At 31.9% G+C, this 23,340-nt stretch overlaps 1 protein-coding gene across 1 annotated transcript in view; it reads right to left on the reverse strand.

Annotated features, from left to right (window-relative positions):
* LOC108913695 (4-coumarate--CoA ligase 1-like) overlaps nt 1–18,697 on the reverse strand; it is a 23,964-nt gene extending 5,267 nt beyond the window's left edge. Inside the window, exons 1-3 of the mRNA XM_018719288.1 lie at nt 18,525–18,697; nt 10,054–10,598; nt 9,608–9,919 (exon numbers count right to left, since the gene is read on the reverse strand). Coding sequence (XP_018574804.1) covers nt 9,608–9,919; nt 10,054–10,598; nt 18,525–18,653 — 986 coding nt within the window. The 5' untranslated portion in view covers nt 18,654–18,697. The remainder of the gene's footprint in view (nt 1–9,607; nt 9,920–10,053; nt 10,599–18,524) is intronic.
* Between the last annotated feature and the right edge of the window lie 4,643 nt (nt 18,698–23,340).

The raw sequence follows: 23,340 nt of genomic DNA on the forward strand, positions 1-23,340 counted from the left end.
TAAAAAAAAGTGCTGGTCATAACATTCCATGTCTATGCCAGACTGACATGTTTTCCTGAAAGTCACGGGAAAACTTACCACTGTTGAATTTTCCTCGTAGTCAAATCTTGGGAGACTCGTCAAACTTAAGCTGCACGCAAAGTTACAGCTTGCTGGTAATCATTGTTTTCTTTGTACGTGGTCCCGTGGACCAATATTATTTCGTATATACGTGGCATTTTATTTAACAGGCAGAGGATATCACATTAATAGTTTGGAAGTATATATACTCTTTGGGATGCCCTTAGGGGATCCTCCGAATGGGATCTACAATTTATTATCTTTCATCTACATATCGTTTACTGCGCATGTGCCTGTCTTTATTTTTAGTGATTGTGGTGAACAAACACAATAGTGTCTCCATATTGGTCCACCCATAGCATTGTTTTTGGTTTTATGATGTCGTGTACATTTTTATTCCCAGTGGCACTGATTTTAGTGAGTGCGTTTGTTGTTTCTGTTTAGTGATGTTCAAAATAAACATTTAGTTTCTGTCTTTGCGTAATAAAATTTTAAAGTTAAGTTTTATTTTTCTTTTATATACATATAATTGTTTTCTTTAAAACCAATTTTTAGCTCTTAACTGAGCTCACACATTTGAATAAGGTATCTCATGAATTGATAGGAAATTACTTAATTCAAGTCACGTAATCAACTATACATTTTTAAAGTGAACAATTTTGATAATTTGTAAGAAAAATTAAGTATCTACCTAATATAATTTCCACTTTAGGCTTGACTAACATTTTGTTACTCTGATTATTTAAACTAAACCAACATAGTTTTTTTTTATAAATAAGCATATACTTAACTTTGTATTTCTTTATAAGAAATAAATTTCGGAAATATATTGTTTTTATTTTTGTGGAAAAAATGTAACTCAATCTTTTTGTTGTATAATGTACCTACTTGAATATAGTTTGATAATTACTGCGCTGACAAATAATAAAAATATGACTGATATCCCTTAAAATATCCAAACATACTCAAGACTGTTCTGTGGATAGCATATACATAGTCCAAACTCTATGTCCTTGGGCGTAGGTACGGTGGGATATTCTGAGAACGTTCCGATTTGTAACATAAGATATTCCTCAAATATCTGGAATATAATCTATGTTTGCCATAATATTCGGACATCCTCAGACTGTCCTGAGGATAGCATATCGTCTAAACCATATATCTCTGGGATTTACCGTGGGATATCCAGAGGATATCCAGATATGTAATATCAGGTATCTCTCAAATGTCGAACGTCCTATGGCTAGACAAAGCCAGAATGATTTATAACTAGGAAATACAGATATAGCCCACCAGATGTAGGTACTGAGGTTATACTCAGGAGGAGTTTGTGCTATTTCGGATATTGGATTGGTATAATACAAATCTGTATATTCATAGAAAAATAGTTGCCTTTAACAACTATCTTTCACACCTTCCCAAAGCTACTTCCTTATCTCCTTCAAACCTAGTTATTAAAAAAATTATGCCCTTATTGATATTACGAGGCCAGTTCAAATATGAATGCAATTGTTTATCGAGAGAAACTTTGTTACAAAAAATATATGAAATACGTATTACATTTTTGCAATATTATCTCCTTTTATATACTTTACTTTATACTTTACTTTTATATACTTCTGCCAGCATTTAGGATTTTTAAAACCTAAATGTTCTTTGTTGAGACTGAAACTAGATACGCAGGAAAGTTGGTGACGACCTAACGCCTTCATCAGTGGTCCAAAAAGATTGTAATCACAGGGGGTAAGGTTGGGACTGTAAGATGAACATTACAATATTTCTCACTGACCCGAAGCGAGTGTAGCACTCGTCAGCTGTGGAGTGTATGTCTTGGTGATGTCTTGAAACTGAGTTGTTCAACCACATGTTTTTTTGGCATTACGCTTGTATGGGGATAGAGTTCATGAGGTACGTTTTTAATATTTTTTTTCCTTCCTGGAAATACTCACTTCACCGATACACCTGAGAATCTGATTTTTCATTATCAAACTTCTGATACAGCCAATGGTAAATTTCAACAGGCTTCAAGATTTCATTTACTAAAAGTTTAATTATAATACTTTACGCAATTGATCTCGCTTAGAAAAACGGTCGTATAATTCAATAGGGTTCGGCCGACATTTTGGAAGAGGAAAATAAACATCATATGGTATCTCTAAATATAGAAACAGGAAAAACAAACCAATTTAAACTATCAAAAATATTTAAAAACATCATTATCAGTTTAGAAGGCCAAAAAATATTGATTTTCAAAACAACTTTTCGAAGTGATGCACGTTTTGTATTTGTCTGCTTTTTTCAGTGTGAGATTTTTGGTTAGACAAAACTATTCTCATAAAAATAATCCTTGACTGACTATTTTATTAAATCATTTTTTTTTAACTTTTTAACAGGTGGCAAAAGGCAAAATACCTAACAAGTAAAGGAATATTAAGTATATTTTTATTACGCAAAATTAAAACAAAACATCCATCATTGAGAAAATTTAGACAAAAGGCGAGTGTATTCAAAAGATTACGCCTAACTCCATAAAAAAATATATTTTTAAAACGTTCTTGAAAAAAAAAAGTTATTAATCATAAAATTTCTTAACACATCGAAAAATAAATAAATTTATTTATTCAGATGGCAAAGTAAAGGTAAAAAACCGATATAGGACATGGTGTTGTTCAATGAAGCATACAGGGTGTAAAAATAATAGTAAGTATAACCAACATGGAACCAAAATAAGAAAAAAAGTCTATATAAACGTAGTCTCCAAATGCGTTATAAGAGTCCTGGGACTCTAAAGGAGCTAAAAGGGACTTTAAATGGTAAATTATAAAAGTGAATTTTGTGCGGAAGTCGTTAAAATACAATCCAAATCAAACAATACCGAGCCAAGTCAAATTTTGCCTAAATGTTGGAATAAAACAAACAGGCACAAAGAAAAGTTATTTTTCGTAGTATGTACTTCTTTATATCAACTTCAATTGTGCCTCATTTTGACAAAGGCATATTTTCCAACGTTTAAATATAGTTCCCGTGTTTTTCTTTTTCCATTTTCAGTTTGAAATATGCATTGTAATGTCACAAAGCTAAAATCCCGAGGCAAAAGCCGCTGGAGTAATTTGGTATACAAACTGGGCCATTATTTGAGTAATATTGAGTACAATTTGGTAATATTTAGCCACATGTACAATGCGATTTTTATATTTTTTCACTTAATATCTCGCACGTAAAATAAAATTTCAAATTAAGACAAAGAAATTAAAGATTTAATTAAACTAATTCCTTCAACAAAAATATTTAAAAACTGTTGTATTTCTCACCTGTTTTAAAATTATTTTAATAGCTACGTTTATATAACCATTTTTTCTTAATTAGAAAGCAGCACCTCATAGATTATTTCACTATTTACCACCACTGTTAAGAAAATAAATAAATGTTATAAATAAACTCACAAAACAGTAAATACCTTGTCAAAATAGCGTAAACATAAGTATTACATTAATTTTTATTAATGTTTCATTAGTAACAACCATTTCTTAAGAAATTCGTTAATAAATTGCAAGAACATACTTATAAGAAAGTAGCAAATAATGGAATGACCTAAAATAATATTTACGACTAACATTTATACAAAATAAATAAACCGAAAACCTAACACTCAAAAATTCCATATTTATACTACCGTAACAGGTACATTCATTTATTGCTTTTTTATATTGGATACATAAGGCTGATTTTTCCTTTTTCGATTATTTCATAACACTTCCAGCATCGAATGTTTATTAGTAAACAGATCTCTTCTCAACGAGTGTAAAATGTCTAATAACTCATTGATTGCTATATTGTCAAGCTATTAACAATGGCAACTGTTTCTCTGCGGTTCACTTGCTAACTGACAAACCAACTACTGACTGCCACTAAAAAATGTTCCAAATTAGTCTATTAGATATGGAACAAAGACGTTCATATTTGAACTGTCCCCGTACTATAATACTTAAAAAGTATTTATTTGTGATATATCTTTACTATTTAATATTTGAATGAAGCAAACCACGTTGGAAATATTATGAAAGTCGTTCTAGTCTAGAACATAATCTATATACAAAATCATGGGCCAACTGTATCTTAGGAATACTCGTAGGTATTAGGTTAAAAGAATATAGTTAACAAGTTTGTTATTCTCAATTATTAGGGATAATTATAAATAAAATCATACATGTTGTGCATAAGTATTGGGTGGGTAAAATATATAAAATAAAACTACTATCTACTACACATCTACTACACTGTTTTGTTACACTACTAATCACGGAAGTAACAAAATAATATATTATTAGTCCAACTAAATACGATATCCAAACTAAAAATAATAATAACATGTATTCAGTAAAAGTAAATAATATTATGCCACTTTTATACATTTCGCTTTATTTATTCTTACTTTTATCAAGTCAACACTATAGTAGGTAAATTGTTTGTAAAATCATAATAAGGTCATGGTTATTTACTTTTAGAAGTTTGAATTTATGTAGTAGTCGCGAATGAACCCAGGTACATAGGCGTCGGTGTAGGTACTGAGTAACGGACTGCGCTTTTTACAAAATATAGATATCAATGATTTAGATAATTTTTTAAACTCTAAACCATCAGTTTAGAAAATGGGAAAAGTTGATTAAAAATTTAATAATCACAAAATTGATGTATTTCTTAATAATGCATCGTAAACATGACTCATTTTTAAGACAAACAGAAGTTGTTTTTGTAATGGTACTATCAATAGTTTACCTACTAGTAATGAAAAGAAAAAATTTACTGAAAGTATCTATGTACATCTACAGGCACATGCTGATGTTCATGTTGCATCGTGAAGATAAGGAAATGGTTAAAGCTAGTTATGAGAGTTGTGGCGAGTTGTGAGTTTGGCAATATTTGGATTAAAATTTAGCATATTGAAATTTGCTTCATTTTTTAAAAGGGTTTACGCTTAAATGTAGAAACAGTTGTTATGACATTGACGACATTAATTATACAGACCCACAACCCGTTTGACCTTGTCAAGTCAGGTTAAAGGTCATTTCAAGATCATACCGAGAAAAATCCTCTATGGTGGAGGCAACCAACCATGGTTAGCCGAGGTCTGTTTGGCCTGGTTAGGTCAGGTTCAAGGTCATTATAAGATCATTCCACGGTCAAACTGAGAAAAATCTACTTTAGCGAGGGCAACCAAAGTAATTAATTTTTCGGGTCGCTGAGTCCAAATTAGGGTTCCTTTTGTCTCTACGGGGTCCATGATCAATGTCATTTTGAGGTTAAATTAAGTAACTTCTAAATAGGGTTTAGTGAGAATACTCCAGGTTTTTTTGGTCGCTTTATTAGGACTCCATTGATCTTGCTGCGTCAGGGTCAATGTTGTTTGAAAGCTAATTAATTCTAATATCTATTAATTGGCTTGTCTTACAAAGCAATTTTTATCTCACTCATCTATAAGGAAGCGAAAGACTCTCAACATTCACTAGTCTTCACATTAGCATGATCTTTTTCAATCACATTTGAAAATCCGACACTATAATTTTATACAGCCTTATTTGTTACTAACACTTTCATCCTTCGCGGTAAAAAGGTTCTGGATAGTTGCCGTGCTTGAAGTTGAGGGAGAAGTTTGGTAGACAATTGAGTGCGTTATATGGTACATGTCAACAATTCAGTTTCTATGGTGAAAGATAGGTTTCACATTCTATTAATGATAAATTTTTTTATACGTTTTATTCGTACGTAATGAAATTTTTACATGTAGACTGCCCGTATATCTCTGCAATAATGGACATACAATATTTTTACGATCAAGCATAACGTCATTAAAATCATCAATCATCTAAGTAAAAGCCTCATTTCTATGATGGTTCTAATAGAGCTTTTACAATACTGCTACTATGAACGATACTGGAAACGATGACAACTGCTGCGAAAGGAGATTTATAGAATGATTCGCTTCTCGGTATGACCTTGAAATGACCTTTAACCTGACCTGACAAGGTCAAACGGACCTCGGATTCGGACTCAGCAACCCCAAAAACAAATATTAACCATAGTTGCCTCCACCATAGTGTATTTTTCTGATTTGACCTTAAAATGACATTTAACTTGACCTGACAAGGTCAAACGGACCTCGGTTTCGGACTTAGCGATCTCGAAAACATAAGGAGATAGTGGTCTAGTTCGATGCACAGATTTGTTCTTTTTTTGTGGGGCTGGGTTATAAATGGGGCTGAGATACACTCTATAAAGTATGCCATATCTTAAATGTCGTTGCTACTAAAAGACTACTAGCCAAGCATTACTTTCTTTTGTACTAACTGGCGGATATATGACATACTCCGACGGTTATATCACAAACACACTCAAAACGTATCAGTAGATAGACACTTAAGCAGCTAATTCTTTCATTGATTGCTTCATCTATAGCATACTGATGAGAGCTAATAAATTCGAAACTGGTCTATGTCTGGTGATACTGCCGACGAATAATGTAGCCCGCAGTTGTTTGCCACAATATCAAAATGATTTACAAAATAGAAACAATATTAAAATATTAAGATTTTTTTTATAAATTTTACTTATAGTAGTTATAGTCTAAGTTCTAAGAGATTGGTGTCAAAATCCCCCGTGATCGGATTAATGGCCAATTTTGTTTTTAATGTGTTGGTCGTATGTTGTATAACAGGGTTTCAGAGTTTGCTGACACCCCTTGTGGGTCAGGGGTTGGGGGTGCGGGGGTAAATACGAAAATCGCCCCGTGATCAGATTAATATCAGCAACTCATAATATATATTCTAGACCTTCGGGGGAGTACGAAAATGAAAGTTGCTGACAACCAGTTGGAGCAGAGACGTTTAAAACGGGGTCAAATGTATCACTTACCGAGCGCGCAAACTGTATGCGTAGTCCTGTATCTGTTTCAGGTTGGGTAAAACGCATTTGATCGGAGATTTTTGCTTTAACGGCTTCCAAATAACATCAAAAATAATAAATTTTCTATGCAAATAAAAAAAAACGTGGGCTTAATTGTTATTGCAAAAAAGTATAAAAAATAGCAAAAAAATTAATTTTTTTCTTGGATTTCTCGTCGACAACTTAGCAACTATTCATTTTAGACAAAAATGGAAGAGGAAAAAAGTTTTGTAATTAAATTTTGATCAAGATAGAGTTAGTTGCAATTCGAAAAAATAATTATTGTTATTGCAAAAATCGGAAAAATCATTTAAAAAATTGCAAAAAATGCTAGTTTATTTGTCAATTTTTTTCAGACACTTGAATAATACCTAGGATCTTCATACTTTTCCCAATTAAACTTCTTAGTGCATAGAATCATCACACCAAATTTCATCCAATTCGGTTCGATAGTTTTTACATAATAATTGTTTAATTTTTTTTATTTTTTTTAAATTAAAAAATTTTCAAAATCAAATTTCTAAAAATCTAAAGCCTTTGAATACTTGAAAATTTCACCACAAAAAGAAGAGCTCTCAAGCTTTAAAATGGTTTTTGAAAAATTCAAATCGGACGATTAGGTGAGCCGTGGTGATTGTTTAAACATTTTCGCAATTTTCACGCTTATAAACAATTGCAATAATTTAATGTTTTTTTCAATTTTTTTTTTTTTAAAATATGGTTTGAAAATACTCGGAAAGATGAGTATTTAAAAAAAAACCTGATGATCCGCCCATTATTTTCGGAGTTATAGCCCGTTAAAGTTAACCCTTATTTACAGCAAAACTATAAGGGTATAAGGGCTGTTTTTTGAACTAATAGGTTTGTCATTCCGAGTACTTTCCAGATATAAATTTTCAAAATTTGCAATCACGGGCGTCCCATTTAAAATGTCACTCAAAGATATTCAAGACCGCGTGAAATCAATGAGGTATCAGTGGTGGGGGGAGCAAACACACAGCTACTCCGATCTGAATTCTCGAGTTCAAAACTGCGACGCTCGGAAAAATTTCACTTATCTCAGCTTCTAATGGACCAATTTCGATGATTTTTTTTTAAATCGATGTCTCGCAACTTAAAAAATTCAATTATCATATTTTCAACTACCTTTTATTATTAATTATTGGACTTTTGACATGCCGATAAACAGTTACTTTAAAAAATGATTAATTTATTATGTTTATTTATTTACTATGTTAATATTCACGACCAAAATTTTTGCATGTTGCACCAGGTAATACTAGTAAGTTTGTTTAAATATTATAAAATTGTTTAAACAATAATTATTTAAATAAACAACTGAAAATTGGTATTAATTTTTAGTTGTACGATAAATTTCTAAAAATCTTTCAAAAAAAATAAATTGTGAATAATTATAATTTTAATTTTTTCGTTTACTTTTAAAATATTTATCTAAAATTTATTTTTTATTTATATATAAAAAAGTATAAGAATCTTTTGGATATTTCAATAAACAGCACACTTTTCATGATTTTTCAAATTTTAAACTATTTATTTAAATTTTTATTTACATTTAATCTACTAAAACATTAAATTAAGTATTGCAATCGTTTATAAGCGTGAAAATTGCGAAAATGTTTAAACAATCACCACGGCTCACCTAATCGTCCTACTTGAATTTTTTAAAAATCATTTTAAAGCTTGAGCTAAATTTTCAAGTATTTAAAGGCTTTAGATTTTTAGAAAATTGATTTTGAAAATTTTTTAATTAAAAAAAAAATTTAAACAATTATTACGTAAAAACTATCGAACCGAATTGGATGAAATTTGGTGTAATGATTGTATGCAGTAAGAAGTTTAATTGGGAAAAGTATGAAGATTCTAGGTATTATTCAAGTGTGTGAAAAAAATTGACAAATTAACGCACTTTTTGCCATTTTTTAAATGATTATTCCGATCTTTGCAATAACAATATTTATTTTTTGGAATTGCAACTAACTCTGTATTGATCAAAATTTAATTACAAAACTTTTTTTCCTCTTCCATTATTGTCTAAAATGAATAGTTGCGAAGTTGTCGACGAGAAATCCAAGAAAAAAATTTTTTTTTTGCTATTTTTTATACTTTTTTGCAATAACAATTAAGCCCACGTTTTTTTTTATTTGCATAGAAAAATTATCATTTCTGATATTATTTAGAAGCCGTTAAAGCAAAAATATCCGATCATATGCGTTTTACCCAACCCGAAACAGATACCGTCTGGACTACGCATACAGTTTGCGCGCTCAGTAAGTGATACATTTGACCCCATTTTAGACGCCCCTGCCCCAACTAGGCTGTCAGCAACTTTCATTTTCGTACTCCCCCGAAGGTCTAGAATATATATTGTGAGTTGCTGACATTAATCTGATCACGGGGCAATTTTCGTATTTATCCCCGCAGCCCCAACCCCTGCCCCACAAGGGGTGTCAGCAAACTATGAAATCCTGTTATACAACATACGACCAACACATTAAAAACAAAATTGGCCATTAATCCGATCACGGGAGATTTTGACACCAATCTCTCCGTCTATTAAGATGTATTTGCTCTGCAGTAGTCTTCTTACCTCTTTCTTAAAGCCAATTCTGTGTTCTTACTCAACGGTGCAGCTCCACAAGCGACTTCTTCAACACAAGATAGGTCATAATTTAATATTTTCGGACTTTTTTCCATAAAAACAGCTAAGGGGGGCGCTAGAGCCAACATTGTAATTTCATAGTCTTGGATAGATTTTAAGAAGACATCCTCATCGAATCTTTTTAACACCACTAATTTGTTACCATTAGCTATAGCGTCGAGTCCAACATTTAATCCATATGAATGAAAAAAAGGCATTAACCCAAGAATGTTTTTTGAAGAAAGGGAATACCTAGGATCTCTGAAACAAAACCTAAAATTATAGCGAAAACAGTACCTACATAGTACATGTAAAGTGCTATATTTTTCTTTTTTTTTTCTCTTCCCGAAAGTGTCAAAGTTATGTCATTTAATGTGATATTAAGATACTCTTACCTTGATTGCAATAATCTGGTCAATATACTCCTATGTGAGATCAACACCCCTTTAGGCAACCCAGTAGTACCAGAAGAACATAATATAAAAGCACCGAGTTTTGCTGCATCACCAATTATGGGCTGAAATTTTTGAGGTGAAACGGTTTTCCCTCTCAAGGATCTTTTCACGAAGAGTTTCAAACTTTCTGTTCCTAGAACTGATTCATTGGAATCAATTATAACTATGTCTTCCAGAAAACCCAACAACTTTTTTAAATGGAGCAATTTAAATGAAACGTTTTTGGAACAGAAAATAACTTTAGGTTTGCCAATATTTAAGATATGTTTCATCTCGTTCTCGGTGTAGTTATGATTGACAGGAAACATTATGCAACCAACGAAAAGGGCTGCTAGGACAGGAATGTAAAACTCCAAATTATTTTCACTACATACTGACATAACTGTGTTCATTTCGTAGCCACGAGAACGCAGAGCTTCGGCTAATTCGCAGGATATCTGTAGTAGCGATTTATAAGAAATTGTCCTCCCAGTGAACACATCGATCTGAAATATATTATATATAACTTAACATTTTGTCTTGAAGATATTTTAAAAAATATACAAAGCCTCCAAAATATTTGTTTAAACGTGCCTAATGTTAGGTAGTATTGTATTGTATTTTTGTCTAAAATATTTACTTTTTTATAACGGTCAAATAAATTCAACAGATTTTTTCCTATAAAAATCTCATTAAATCAAGTCAAATAGTATTCTTTGATACCAGAAATCTGCAAAAAGTATCTAACCCCACAGACAAGACTCCTAACTGCTGATATTGTGGGAAACAACTAGATACTCTATGGACTAAATGACTCAACTAACATTGAATTACACCAACAATATCTAGTAAATAGCTAGTAATTAATAATTATCCAAAAGAAAAATAAAAACAAAGTATCCAAATAATTAATACAAAATTACATACATAGTGAAACTATTGAATTATGCATGCTTCCAAATATCTTTTTGTTGTTCTAACGTCACCAGCATGTGAAAAATAACTATTATTACAATAATATATGGCATTTCTTTGAAAAATTACATTATTTAACAATTTTACTATGTTAGGTACGTGTTTTGTTTATTGATTGAATACCTAGACATGTAATTTTTTAATTTTATTTTAAATAATTATTAATTACTGGATGTTTACTAGGTATTACTGGTATAATTAAATAATATTCCAATGCAATTAGGCATGTAACACATTGAGTAGTTGTTTCCTGCAATATCAAATGTTAGGAGGTTTAACTTTTACATACGATAACTTTTGATTTAAATTGATAATATTTTTATAGGAATTTTTAAAATTTGTGAATATTGAATTGGCTTAATACGTTTAGAATAAACAATGTTAGAGCTAATAGTTAGTTACAAGGATCCATGGCTCATTTTCATTGTATTTTTCGTTAAATGTTGTAAATTGACTTGAAAATTGTTTTTAAATAATGTGACTATACTTATAGTTGTTTTTTAAATTTAGTTATTGTACGAAAATTTTAACAATGCTCTTAAATCTCTCATTTTGAAGGTCTTTTAAAGTTAATCTCAGGTTATATGTCTTGAGAAAGGAAATAAACATTTCCGAAAGCTTGACAACAAACACAGAGTGTTCTTATTATACTAGCTCTTAGCACTGTTGACTGCAATCCAAATACATCACTCTTTTTTTCTTAACTAGTCAGTCAAGACTACACATAATATAAATATAAATTTATTTATTTAAAATATTTACGTTTATGTCACACTTTTCTTATCATTTCTTTCTTATTATTATTTCGGTGAAAACTTCTACTGCACCGAAAATATATATATTTTTATTTTTTTAAAGTTTTTGTTTGCAAAAACAAAAAAAAACAAAAAATCTTTGATTTGAGGATTTCTGGAAAATTTGAACTTTCTATAATAATCGAGACATCCGAAATGTGTACTGCGCTTAGTCAATATTCCTAATATTTTCATGATTTTGGACTAGGCATTTTTCGAAAAAAACTAAAGATATGCCAAAGTTTTAGTTGGAAAAGCTCCGAGTTAGAAAGACATTGGCGGCGTGGCGTTCACCGTAATAACTTGCAGTGCATGCTTACAGTTACAAGGGTGTGTTTCTTTATAAGTGTAGTGTACTAAGCTTTTTCAGTGTTATTAAAATAAATAAATGGAGGTGAAAAATAAAAGGAAGGAATTTAATACCCGCTGTAAATTGTTCCGATAATATAACTTTATTGGCTTATTCTCTTCATTGAATTCTATCTCAAAAATATTGTACGGACTTTATATATTTTATGGTAAGTTCCATGTGGCCCGTTTAGTGTACAAGAATAGACACTGTCGCTTTTTGTTTCATACTGTTATGCAAATACTTACATATACAGGGTAGCCCATCGAAAACGTACCGCAAGGCATTACAGGGTAGTAAAGAACTTTTCGGCAAAATCCAAAAACAGGTCAAATTTGTTTCTGAGGGGGACAACTTTTGGCTCAAAAAGCATACCAAAATCTTCAACCCCCTAAGTGGGGGTGCTATCCCCTAAATTTTTTCAAATGGGAATGGGGGTCAAGTGGGGGGTCATTAGAAAGGGCTTTTAATTCTCTATACATCGATTCTTACTTTTTGAAAATCGATTCATTATTTTAGAAAATATGCAGCTTTGAAAATACGAACAATATTTTTGACGAGAAATGCGAAAATCGATTTAATTTTACTTCAAAACTTACGGTATTAGTCAAGTAAATGCTGAAAATGTTGTCCGCCAACTTGCATACAATGATACAGGTTGTCTTCAAACCGTTGTCGAACATTCTGGAGCACTTGCGGTGTTACTTCGCGACATACATTAATGATTCGTCCTCGCAGATCTTCCAAGGTATCAGGTGGAGTGCTGTAAACTTTGCTTTTAATGTGCCCCCAGAGAAAGAAATCTAAAGGATTTAAGTCGGGTGACCGAGGGGGCCACTCAATTGCACCTCTTCGTCCTATCCAGCGTCCTGGAAACGTCTCATTTAGGTAATTGCGCACATTGAGCGAGTAATGTGGAGGAGCTCCGTCTTGCTGGAAAATCAGTTCGTGTTCATTGTAAGCAGGGTCGTCCTCTATGATATTTGTTAGAGCTGGGTCGATGACATTTTGTAGTAAATCCAAGTACATATCGCCTGTCAAATTTCCAGGAAGGAAAAAAGGACCTACAATGGAATTTCCAAAAATACCTGCCCATACATTCAACTTCTGGGGGTGTTGGGAGTGTGTCTCATGGAAAATCCTTGGATTGGTATCAGCCCAGTAACGACAATTATGGCGATTCACTAAACCATTCAAGAAGAACGTACACTCGTCCGAAAAACACACATTAAAGAGGAAATTATCGTTTATCGCTCGTTCAGTCATTATTTCGCAAAATTGCAAACGACGATCAAAATCGTCTTCATTTAGCTCTTGCACTAGCCGAATCTTATAAGGATGGAATTTGTATTTTTTTAATATTCGTTGGACACTTGTACGACTCACTCCTGTCGCAGTAGCCAATTGCATTGTACTCAGCGTACTATCCATTGCCACTTGCCCCAATACCGCTATTTCCGTAGGTTCATTTAGTACCGGATTTTCAACCTGCCTCTTTTTGTTATGAACGGAGCCAGTTTCGCGAAATTTGGCCACCAATTCGCGAACAATTTTTCCAGACGCATGTTTCTCAGGATGCCGTTGGTTGAACAGTTCGGCGACCCGATTTCCGCATTCATTGTTTTTGAAAAAAAGCTCAATAATTTCTACTCTTTCTGGAATTGAGTACACCATAATTAATCAATTTAAAAGACTCGGCAGTATTGGTACTCTTCAACTACAAGTCACAAGACAGTTATCTAGCAACTTCTTGTGGCCTATCTAAATACGAAACAAAAAGCGGACAATTTTTTGCTCACCAAAATCAGGCTAAAGAATTCGCAAATCAGAAAAAAAAAAGCGAATTCTTTTGAAGGAATTTACCAAGCTAATACCGTAAGTTTTGAAGTAAAATTAAATCGATTTTCGCATTTCTCGTCAAAAATATTGTTCGTATTTTCAAAGCTGCATATTTTCTAAAATAATGGATCGATTTTCAAAAAGTAAGAATCGATGTATAGAGAATTAAAAGCCCTTTCTAATGACCCCCCACTTGACCCCCATTCCCATTTAAAAAAATTTGGGGGATGGCACCCCCACTTAGGGGGTTGAAGATTTTGCTATGCTTTTTGCGCCAAAAGTTGTCCCCCTCAGAAACAAACTTGAACTGTATTTGGATTTTGCCGAAAAGTTCATTACTACCCTGTAATGCCTTGCGGTACGTTTTCGATGGGCTACCCTGTATATTCTTATAATGTATAGAGTGCAGTTATAAGAAAGCAACAGTTGTGTCACTTTTTGTTTAAATAAAATTACATGAAAGAGATCCCGCTCTACAACCAACCCTGCACCAATTGCAGCCACCTCAACATGTCTGATCTCTAGTAATCTCAGTTAATTTGTACTTATTTAATGCTTTATATATTTGACTATACAATTAATAAAAAGTCTTTTTGAAGGAACATATAATTAATATATATTATCGTATTTTCTTTTTTATTAATACGAGTATTTATATTTCAAAATAAAGCAGATTGGTTTAAATTTGCCAAGCAGACATTTAAAGAGTCAATTACATAATGAGCAAGTTACATATATATATTTTAAATCTATAGGTAACCTTATAATCATATGATCATAGTGAAAATATTATAAATATCTTGGAAGTTGTTAGTTAATTAACTACTAAAATTTGACGAGCAAAATAAATGTCTTAAACGGTTGTTTGCTGCCGTGCTAAATCGTGACGTCATTTAATGTGATCGAGAATTGAGATCGAAATGAATAATATTGACAGGTCGGCCCGACAACATAAACATAATAAATAACAAGAATCTAGAGACAGCTAAATTCACTTTACTTCAAGACTCCCGGCATACACGTTTCCTTAAGCAGACCCTAAAGGGTCAGTCTTTTGATGAAAAAATTAAGTCAAATCGATTTTTCGCCAAGCTTTTGTTCAAAACTTATTTATAGTGAAGTTTCCGTGTAAATAGTGAAATTCTGGTTTCTTGTCTAGCTACATTTTGTGGCTTATTAAATATAAGTGTGTATCTAGATACCTATCTTTGAAATATTTGCGTCAATCAAACTCCATTAATCAATGATTGGTTCAACGCAATCTTTTGATCAAAATGATCATTGATTGGCCGTCTAGGGGCAACGATTAAGTTCCATCTCGTCGTCATGGAAATTGCAGAGTAGAGAGACGGCCTAGGTGCAAGTCGTGTCCTCGGTCTCACTAAATTACATCACAATACGTTTTTGATTACACTAAGTTTTACATACATTTAAATATCTAAAATTTGAAGAATTTAAGAAATTTATTTTTTTCTACTGTTAGGTGTCGGTTGTATAGATTACAATGTAGTTCTGAAGCAAATAAAATTTTCATGTAAGTTGCCTATTCTGTGCAGAAACAATAGGCAGTTATGTAATCTCCTTACTTCCATATTTTAATAAATATTAATATGATTGTACACTAAATTGTATAATGATCGCACGGATACTTAATTTATTGTAATTGACGTTATCGAACTGTGTTTTTAAAATATGTAGATTTGCACACACTTAATATAAATAGTGATTTTTGTACTGGCATTATTTAGTATAATGTCTATGTTATTTTATAAGTAATTATATTAATGATACATTTTTTATTATTATTTTTATATATTTGAAAGTAACACTGTACTCTCGACCTTTATGCATATTAATTAAAAGTCATTAAAATACAATTCTCAAGTAGACTAGGCGGTATCTGTTTTGGTTTGGGTGAATCGTATATCCACGGAGATTTTTGGCTTTTTGGCTTTCAAATATCACTAGAAATGAACATTTTTCTATGCGCATAAAAAAAAACGTGGGCTTAACTTTTGGCGGCACAAATTCGAAAAATGTCATATTTTTCTTCATATTTAATTATGTATCTTTTCAAGAGTTGATTCTAGGCGAAAATAGAAGAGGAAAAAAATGTTTGTAATTAAATATTTTACAAAACATTACTAGTTACAAATCGGAATTTTTTTGGGGTATTTAAATTGGCTCAAGAAAACTACATGTCATGTAAAATCATCATACCAAATTTCATCAAAATCGGTTCTATAGATTTTGCATAATAATTTTGCAATCCAGATTTTGAAGAAAAAATTGCAAATTTTCAAAATTTTGCACAGCAAAAACCAAGGTCCTTAGATACTTGAAAATTTAATCACATATCGAAGGGCTCTCAAGCTTTCAAACTTTTTTTCGAATCCGTCAATTAGGAGAGCTCTGGCGCTTGTTTAAACATTGGTCGAATTTTTGTACTTATAAACAATTAGAATAACTTTGTGAATATTCAATCAAATCAAATTTTTTAAAGTAGGTTTTAAAAGTTCTTGGAAAGACGCTTCTTTAAAAAAAAAAAAACAGATCGATTGGTCAATTAGTTACGTAGTTATAGCCGATCAAAGTTAACCGTCATTTACACTAAATGTACTGGGACATCCGGGCTAATTTTTCGAAAAATACCTTTGGTATTCCGAGTACTTACCAGGTCTAAGATTACAATACTTTTCTTCATTGGCAACCTACTTTAAAACGTGTTTAAAGTTATTTATGCAAGCGAGAAATTCAAGAAAATCGTACGGGTGGTGGTGGTGGTGGTGGAAGCAGAGAGCGCGGCCGCTTCGGCCTGCTCGAAACTGAATCGGCGAGTTCAAAACCGCGATGCGCTTAAAATTTTTTAATATCTCAACTTATAGAGGTCCGATTTTGATGATTTTTTTTTTAATTTTAGCGTATTTTCAAATGCCTATCGTTAATAATTATTGGTCTTTCAACAGTCCGATATTATTTATCTTTAAACTTCCTTTAATTATCAACTTTATTTTTGTCTTGTATCAAAGGTAAGTGGATAAACTTATATACTGTTTATCAAAGATCAAAAACAAATTTATTTAAATATTCTGAAATTGTTTAAGCAACAATTATTTTCAAAATATAACGAAAATTAGTAATATAATAAGTTAATTTCTCATTTGCTTATATTTTAAACAATAAATAATATTTGAAAAAAAAATTAATATCAAAAAAATAATATTTCTTTCATTTAAATATATTATTTCGTATTCAAAAAATACGACCTTGAAAAAAATAGATAGACGTATATACCGTTAGGAAAAGAATCTCTACCACCTGTATATACAGTGTTATTTTTTTAAAACCTGACATAGGCTAACTTTTTTATTTGAAGTAGTAGACTAGTTCTTCCGAATGCAAAGTTGTAGGAAATAACTTGATTAAGAAAAATTTAGAAATAATTTTTTCCGTTGCTGCCATTTAAAAAAATATCGTTTTAGTAGCTACTGCAGAAATCTGGCAACACCGGAAATAATTGTTTGTAAATTTTTCTTATTTCTTTTAAAAGAAGCGTATTTCCAAGAACTTCAAAAACCTGCTTTAAAAAATTTAATTTGTTTGAATATTCACAAAATTATTCTAATTGTTTATAAATACAAAAATTTGACCAATGTTTAAACAAGCGCCAGAGCTCTGCTAATTAACGGATTCAAATTTTGCAAAAAAAGTTTGAAAGCTTGAGAGCCCTTCTATATGTGATTAAATTTTCAAGTATCTAAGGGCCTTGGTTTTTGCTGTGAAAAATTTTGAAAATTTGCAAATTTTTTTCAAAATCTGGATTGCAAAGTTATTATGCAAAATCTATCGAACCGATTTTGATGAAATTTGGTGTGAAGATTCTACATAACATGAAGTTTTCTTGAGCCAAGTATAAAGGTCCTATACCCAATTTAAATACCTCAAAAAAATTCCCTAAAAAGTATTGTTTTTTAACCCCATTTTTGCGATTTTTTCGATTTTTACCATAATAATCATGATTTATCCGATTTGTAACTAGTCACGTTTTGTAAAAAAATTAATTACAAAAATTTTTTCCTCTTCCATTTTCGCATAAAATCAACTCTTGAAAAGATACATAATTAAATAGGAAGAAAAATATGACATTTTTCGAAATTATTTAACATATTGTGCCGCCAAAAGTTAAGCCCACGTTTTTTTTATGCGCATAGAAAAATTTTCATTTCTAGTGATATTTTAAAGCCAAAAATCTCCGTGGATATACGATTCACCCAAATATGGCTTTTTGAAACAGATACCGTCTGGACTAATGTGGGTATGATATAATTTGATTATATACGTATTTTTATTAACTAATTCCCAAATTAACAATAATACCTAATTATAGTGATGTAAATATACGGAAACCAGTTCTACAGATACATTATCAAAACTTAAAATAACCACGCATGAAGAACAGCATTATACATACTTACCATGGCATCATCCTTTGCTATAGCGTTTGTTAGTAATTTTGCAAATATCTCTTCTCCCACGGTATTATCTGACAAAGGCACAGCAGGTTTAGGGCCATGTATAACAAATTTGTCTTCTTCCAAAATCATTTTTATTTAATAAGCAGGAGGTACCTACTGAAGCGATTGAGATACCGTATCACACTATTCAAAATCTATCCGCTACTTGTTCGATTTAATATCTACTGCATGCAGTGGCGTACTGTTGTTGGCACGTTTAAGTGAAACCGAATTGAAGTTTTAATGATCATAGGATTTGGTGTTAGAAAACGAAGTTGTGACGAAGTAGTGGATATTTTTCAAGAATCATCAATCATGATGAATTATGAATTTTTCCCGGTTGGGAACGAATTTCTAAATCAACCGTTTCAAAAACTTTACAGCGTTTTCATAAAACTGGAGATGTTGTAGATCGACGAAAAAGTGGAAGACTAGTAAGCGTTACAAATGAAGAAAATTATTTGAATCTCATGTTAGATTTGGTGGAAAATCCAATAAATTCGATACAACAGAGGGCTTTAAATCATAATATGAATCGATATTCCATTAAAAAAATTTGCAAACGGAAAAAATTAAGTCCATATAAAATTCATTTATTACAAGAATTGAGTAAAGACGTAAAGACGATTATGATCGTAGAATCGAGTAATGGGAAGTTATTAAATAAATAAATTAATTAAACAAAAATGTCAATTTTGTCACCCATTCAGACGAATCTACATTTAGTTTAAGGAGGTTTATCGGGTACGGAGGTACGTCTAAAAGTCTAGCGAGAGTTTCTGTTCATTCGCTAGGGACTAGCACTTGCACTTGGCTGGCTTTGTTTGGATGCCTAAGCTTGAAATATACACCATATATCACACCTGCGAATGTCAAATAATACGCTACGTCGAGAACCGCGGCGTTGCCGCTATCACGCATATGGACGTTAAGTTAATCAACGACAGCAGTTTGAAGGAGAATTATTATAAATTATGTATCTTACAAGTACCTAATCGATTTCTACGAGCTGTCATACGGTTCATTAGATATCGGTTTCCTATTTATACAATTGCTGTAAAAACTGTTTGTCAATAGTTGCGCATTCTAAGTAGAAAGACCAAAAAAATCTACATTCTCATAAGACTCTGTACTAAATCGTGAAAAATAATTTTATTAATATCTCGTCTCTTAGGTATCCAAACTAGTCATAATTTTCCTTCATATTAATAAGCTTATATTATTTTTTTTATGAATATTAGTTCATCAATTCCAAATCAGATAAACCTCCTTAAACGGACACGTAAACCGATACCGATACACGTAGGTATTGGTCACGCAAAAATCCACATTGGATGGAGGAAGTTCACATCCAACGACCACATAAAGTAAATGTTTGGTTGTGGCATTATTGGTGGATACGTCATAGGACCCTATTTTATAAAGGTAAATTTGACCTCTGAACGATATTTATTACTTTGGCAAGAACTTAGACGGTTATTCCCGAACAATAATAATTCAAATTTACCGGCAGAACAAATATGGTTTCAATATGATGGGGCTCCTCCACATTTTGGATATGTGGCACGGACATATCTAGATGAAACTTTTCCTGAGTTGCAGGAAAGGATAGGGCATGAAATTTCCACTATTCCTCCCAACACCCTTTTAGATTCACTAGAAAATTTATTTATTGAGCGAATTCATTACTGTCAGAAGGTAAATGGTGAACACTTTGATCACCTTATAAAATAGAATTCCAAAGAAAATATTTTTTGTTTTCCTTCTTTTTTTTATTCTGGCATAACTATTGTTTTCATAAAACTTGAAATATCTAGAACATTCTAAAAAATACAGTTTATCGTTTCATGCATTTTTATCAACTCTGAACTATTATGCTTTTTTGTTTTCTGTAAAAAAATTAATAATTAAATTAAATCATATCCATATCCTCCACCTTCTGTTATTTTAAAATTAAGTATCAATAATTTGGGACCCCGAAAACGGTTAATTTAGGTACATGGTGGGTTATATGAATTTTGTTTAAAATTTCGAGAAGAATTGAAAAATGGAATAATGTACAAGGTGTTCCATTAATGAAAAAGCAGCTTTATTTTGTCATGACCTTTTGACTGATCCTGTATATTTAATTTTCCTTTATTTTAATAGATTTAAAAAACCCTGAAACGATTGTGTTTTATGATTTTTCGATATTTGTCTTACTTTAGGAGATAATCGACTGTTTCTATACGTATCGTCGACCCTGTATAATACCTATATTGTTGGAAAAGTGTTCTTTTCATCCGGCATAAAATTCAATAGGCTTCTACAAAAAAAAAAAGAAAGTCCGCAGTTCCTCGGAGCCGAAAATTTCAGTAAATTCAGTAAAAATTCTTGCTAGAGATTATGTTTTTACATATCCTAAAAATTCTTAAAAAAAAGTGTTACGGTAAATTTTGAAAAATACTGTAATTTGCTTTTATAGCAAAGCGTAGCTCTACCGCTTAGTGTGGTCATCAATTATTGTTTTATTGCCGTAACATAATGACAGGATAGAAATACTTATTGACAACTATATATTTAAGGATTTTTTCGACTGGATACAGGAAAACTGGTAACTAATTTTTGACTGGGCAAGCAATAGCAACTCGAATTTAGGATGCATATTGAAACACGATTGAAAAGATTGAATAATGGAAATATCCCGTACAACTTGTCTATAACCCGCCACTTTCTATGGTAGAAAAGCAGTCTCGATACCTAACAGAACGTTTAATTTTTTTTATAAAATCAGTAAAACAGTAATTATCATTAGTATAACACGTGGAGCTAATTATAATCAATAATTACTTGAATTATGTGCCCAACAAATGAAACCTATGCCGAACTTTCATGCGTTACGTAAAGCATTGGAAGAAGCACCAACTTCATTTAGTTATTCGGTCGTATTGTGCATTTAACGAGCAACAATGAAGTAAAAACGCATTCAACCGTAAAAGAATTCAATATTATTATATTTCTTACAAAGGACGATGTGAAATTGTCAGGAACGTGTGGAATGGAAGTAAACGTCCAGTGTAAGTGTCTATAAGAGATTTTGTTGGCTTCATAAACAACCACAGTATTTTTTTCTTTTATTTTTTTTTTTCTAGAGTTAATAGAGGAGCTACTAGATTAATTCCTTCCACCATTGTTAGTTCTATTTGTTTCGTGTGGATAATCCAGCTCTAATTTGTGTTTCTTGGTTACCCTAAGATGTGATGTATGTACTGGTACTTTTGGCTATTAAAAGTTTGTACTAAGTACTTGAAACATTTTATATGAAAGATTGTTTTATTAAACTCTGATGGCACTGGCGGGTCTGAAACCTTAGTGTCTGAAATCACTGTCTTTACACTGGTTAGAAGCACTATTATGTATGGCCTCCATGGAGTGCCAGAGGCTATGGAAATTGTTTGGGAACTTGTAGCGTGAAGCTGTGAGAACGTTGCGCTCGGTTTAGGTAATTTTTATCAGAATTACAACTTAAGTAATAAAATGCAGTAGTTGCGATACCAATTCTTAATTTCCTGTCGGGTACATACTTGGGCGATGTTGATAACGATCTTAAGTCTTGTTACTTGAATTGCTTTTCTTAGTCGACAGTCGTAAGGAGGATGCGAAGCGTTCTATGGAGTTCTCAAGGAATGCTTTGACTACTACAGTATGGAATCTCTGATTACTTAGTTAGGAGTACTCTGATTATAGATTAAAGGAGTCTCCTTTAGTTGTTATTGCTGCCTGTCAAGTACACAAGTGGGGCGAAAAAAAATTTTCCGCCTTTGGCTCTCGTCGTCGACGTCATGGAAGGAGTGTGAAAGGACCACGCTCAATCTTTATGGAAAATGGGTTTCGGCCAATTTTTCTGAAGCTTGGCAAATCGGTAGTTCTTAATACGCCGATGAAAAGTCTCAATGGGCACAAAGCCCAAAAACACCTCCAACCCTTTCGAATTCGACCCCCAAGGCCGAAAAGTTGATCATAAACCGATTGCCTTACCGTAATATTATACAGCCATAAAATGATTATTAGTAGCCTAAGTGAGAGAAGCAACTCAATGGCGAGAAGATAAAAGTCACTGTCTTAAGTCATTGGGTGGGCTACTAATAATCATTTTATGGCTGTATAATATCGCGGTAAGGCAATCGGCCTATGATCAGCTCTTCGCCCTTGGGGGTCGAATTATTCGAATGGGTTGGAGGGGTTTTTCAGCTTTGTGCCCATTGAGACCGAAACCCATTTTCCATAAGGATTGAGCGTGGTCCTTTGGAAACTTCGGTAAAAATTTAGAAACATCGGTGATTTTTTATAGAGAATTTTCAAGTTCACTCGCTCTGCTTCATGTTCAAAACGACCGCGATCTAAAGTTTTGGCTGGGTTATTAAAAAACAATTTGATTAAGGCTTTGTCACATTCTACAAGCTTGTAGCTTGGAAACATTTAATTATATTTATATTTATAAAGACTAGTGTTACATACTCATAAAAGTGTTTACACGCAGCCAAAAAAAAAAGAAAGTGGTAAATATAACAATACACGTAATGATAGCAATGAACTAACTGTTATACAAATATACATAAACAACATATAATTAAAATTACACACTAAGATTAATGATAAGATTCATATTCGAGCTACATTACTGTCAATAAATTGATCAAAACTATAAAAGGCATTTTTTATTAATATTTTTTTATCCTTGATTTAAAATTATTCTCATTAAGAATTTGAATTTAAAGAGGTATTATGTTAAAAAATT

The sequence above is a fragment of the Anoplophora glabripennis genome, unplaced genomic scaffold, assembly GCF_000390285.2.
Source record: "Anoplophora glabripennis isolate ALB-LARVAE unplaced genomic scaffold, Agla_2.0 scaffold1120, whole genome shotgun sequence".
Classification (NCBI taxonomy): domain Eukaryota; kingdom Metazoa; phylum Arthropoda; class Insecta; order Coleoptera; family Cerambycidae; genus Anoplophora; species Anoplophora glabripennis.